Genomic DNA, 3,670 nt, shown 5'->3' on the forward strand with positions numbered 1-3,670 from the left:
ATCATGGTGTGGTGACAAGTTACATAATCATGTGGTTTACAGCAGTTTATATGCATAATATAACACTCAAGTACATAAAAAATACTTGATAAACTCATAGTATATGCATATAACCCCATACAGTATGGGGTTGTAGGCAACCATTCCAAAATTGACAACCCAAAAAATGATAACTTTTGATTGAGGCATCCCAGAGGAATGTGCTATGTAAAATTCTTTTCTGTAAGCTCCATAGAGCTCAAAAATGTACTGTACGTGGTTATAGGGTGAATTTTGAAGGTGTTATGGGGGCTCAATTTTTTTGCAGGCGCAAGGTAGTTGAGAAGAAGTGTGGGCAATGATGCATCTATTACACTCAATTTAATTGGTGGTGCTAGAAATTTAGTGTAGCGCTGGCTGCTAATAATTTTGGTGTTTAGTTTGAGTGTAATACCATGCTGCTGAAAACTGCTAACACTAAATTACAGCTAATTAGTGGCCTGTTACAGCTAAATTAGCTGTAATTTGTAGCTAAAATCACACTTTTTCTCTGAATATCTATGAGCTGTAACTGTAATAGACCATGCACTACATTTTAGTTTAGTGTAGCAGCGCTAAAAACTTGCTAAATTAGTGTATTACTCACTAAACATAGCATAATAGATGCATTGTTGGTGCGGGGCACTGTACCTGCCTGAATTTCCGCCCAGACTGGACACCTGCACCCACACCCACCAACAGGTACCTGCATATTCTGAATCTAATGGGTACCCGGCAATAGGTCCTAGGGGCCAGCTCTGATCATTAGAGTCAGAAATTTGCATGTGGGTACCTGCGCACTTCCACAGGTGTCTAGTATCCACCAACGGGTACTAGGGGCCAGCTCTTAATGGATCCAATAAGGTAGATTCCACAGGTGCCTAGTACCCACCAACGGGTACTAGGGGCCAGCTCTATCTGGATCCAATAATATGAGGAAGCTGCCTGGATCCACAGCCTCTCAAAGTATGATTGTACAGGCTGTGATAGGCTATGTAGAGGGAAAGCCCCCCTCTACAGCTCATAACACTTGACTCCGCTTTGACTCAGATTTGGACTAGTATTGGCCCGGCCAATGCTCAGCCTCAGCTTTGAACCCGTATTGGCTCAGCTGATGCCCAGCTTTGGAAAAAGCTTGGCTCAGCCAATGCTCAGTTTTGGACCAGTGTTGGCTGAGCTGAGAGCTACTCTGGTAGTTGGCTTTTTGTAGATATCAAGCCAGAGTTTCATACATAAAGCTGGCACTTATATCATGCCATCCACCCACATCTAGATCACTGGAGGACTTCCTGTTGATCTGGAAATTCAGATCTCAGCCAACAAATTTCAGATTATTTCAGATGAACAGGAAGTCTTCCACTGTACCAAGCAATAGGTTCCACATTTAGAACATATGGGGTTTGTCAGACACTCTGTCAGATATCAACATCGCTGTAGCCTCTACACACCCTTGGATGACCTTTTGAACCAACGAAGCGAAATTGGAAAAAGATAGTGCATTTTTGGGTAAAAAGGTAGAATCATCAAGAGTGATGAAGAGAAGGAATCTGGTAGAAGGAAAAAGTGTAAAAAACGAACAAACAAGTTTTGCTTGAGTTTTTGGAGTGTGGAGACGGATTGTGAAGGACATAGCAATTGAGGAGTGAGAATATATAGTAGCGTGAATCGCCAGTTAAACTGTGAACCTACAAAGTCAAGTCGAAGTGGTTCTTACTACTACTACTACGACTCAGATGATTTTTGATTGATAGAAGTTGACAAATTTCTTGATGTAGAAAAAGTGAACAAGGTTTTCGAGTATGCAAGGGATTGGTTTCTAGGCGGTGGTGGAAATCATTTTTTGATTTCCTTTAAGATTTGAAGAAGATTCGACAGTAGAAAGGCCTTGTTCGACCACTTGAATAAGATGCTCGATTGAATTACCCCACCCCTTTAATTTCGTTTCAAGGTTGGTCCATTGTGGTGTTCCGAATGATCGATGGCTGGCTTTGCTCACATAGATCACGTGGCTTGGCTGATGCAGTCTGGCAGTTATCAAACTCGCCTTGACAGCTAAAGTCAAATCGGAAGCACAAAGGAGATGTTGGATTAGTTCTAACTGCGGGGCAGTGTGGGCAAACGCTGAACCAACTTTGGGTCATGGATAAGATACAAAATAAAATTAAAGGGTAGAGCCGTGCTTACCGTTGATCACCCATTCTTCGACCTCCATGCCGTCATCTTCTTCGATCGGCACAGTTAATCCCAAGCATTCCTTGACCTCGGAATATTTGACCTCGCCTCCCACACGATTGCCGCATAAATCGGTAAGGGTAAGCAGTCGGGCTTTCCTTTGGACCCAGTTCTTGGTATCTTCTGACAATGCACTTTGAAGTTTGGCATTTGATTTGAGCTCGAGTTCAATCTGGTCAAACTTGGTCGACGGCGACTTCAACAAGCTTATCAACTTCAGGTATGTCGTTTTGCCCTCTGAATTGGAGTTGAGGTATTGAGAGATTGGTACGACATCTTCCAACAGATCCCAGTCGTAAGAGTTGGGTAAAGTCAAAGAAAGCTTGACCGCTTGAGCCGAGACCCGAGCGACATCGGCACAGCTGGTCTCGTTTGATAAAGCCGGGGAGGATAGGTAGAGAATGCTGAGGTTAAAAGCATCCTCAAGTTTGCCTCCTTGTTCACAGAGTTGAATGACTTTCTCGATCGTGGCGACGCCTACCGGAGAGCTAAGCAAGCCCCATTGCGTGAGATAGGTCGGCAAACGCAGTAAGGAAGGCAGAAGTATGACTAGATCTTCCGGATGTGAAGCGGCCATATCAGCCAATCTGGACAGGATGGTCAATTGCAAAGGTGGGGCGTTGTCTGTGGGCGCGGTTGGGGCTGGTAGGGCATTGAAAAGCGTAAACAACCTGGTAAGGTGTTATTAGAAAGTATAATTAGTGATGCAATGATGCAAAGAGTCATGATGAATCGGATGATGCTTCATGTTCAACGCACGCAGTATATCTCCCGTAAGCCGTAGTTTTCCCCTCGGCAGTTACGATGGCCTCGAGAAGCTGGGATACGAATTGGGGAAACTGGGCGTGATTCGATAAGAACGAAAGCATGAGGGTCAAGAGTAGGTTGGTGGCGGCCTCAAGTTCTATAATTTCAGAAGAGAAAGATATTAGAAAATCGCATTTAATTGATCACACCATAGGAAGCCAGAGTTTGAAAGCCGAGGGGGTGGAATGATGGAGAAAAACAACTGACCCCGATCATCGGTTCTGACAAAGCAAGAAGGTTGCAATTTGGACCATAGTTGTTCGACAATTTTTCTCTTTGCTTCTTTCGTCTCTTCCGTTTCCTGCTCCCGATCCTCGATCGCTTCTTCATTCTCACCATGTTCGGCGTCCTCGCTATCCTCCTTCTCAGTCGGCTCCACGTTTCCGCCACTGATCGCCTGGGCAGCCTCTTTCATACGCAAGGCGAATTCACTGGGTTGCTGAGATGACTTGGCTCCCGTTGTAGGATTCGCTTGAGAGGGTGCGCCCTTGGTCATCAAGGCGGAGGCTTCGAAAACCATGTCGGGAAACGAAGGCTGGACCAACACCGCCCATATTGAACCCTGGCTGATGGTATTCGTGTTGGCCGAAGCAAGAAACGGAGACTCGGCCAT

The 3,670-nt window shown here is 45.0% G+C and overlaps 1 protein-coding gene across 1 annotated transcript; it reads right to left on the reverse strand.

Moving 5' to 3' along the window:
• Window positions 1–1,834: 1,834 nt before the first annotated feature.
• On the reverse strand, window positions 1,835–3,670 carry PtA15_8A500 (uncharacterized protein; the record flags this gene model as incomplete). The annotated part of the gene is made up of 4 exons (XM_053171938.1): window positions 1,835–2,070; window positions 2,203–2,921; window positions 3,010–3,154; window positions 3,265–3,670. 4 exons carry the CDS (start codon window positions 3,668–3,670, stop codon window positions 1,835–1,837), a joined length of 1,506 nt encoding a protein of 501 aa, XP_053023151.1.

The sequence above is a fragment of the Puccinia triticina genome, chromosome 8A (assembly GCF_026914185.1).
Source record: "Puccinia triticina chromosome 8A, complete sequence".
Taxonomy (NCBI): domain Eukaryota; kingdom Fungi; phylum Basidiomycota; class Pucciniomycetes; order Pucciniales; family Pucciniaceae; genus Puccinia; species Puccinia triticina.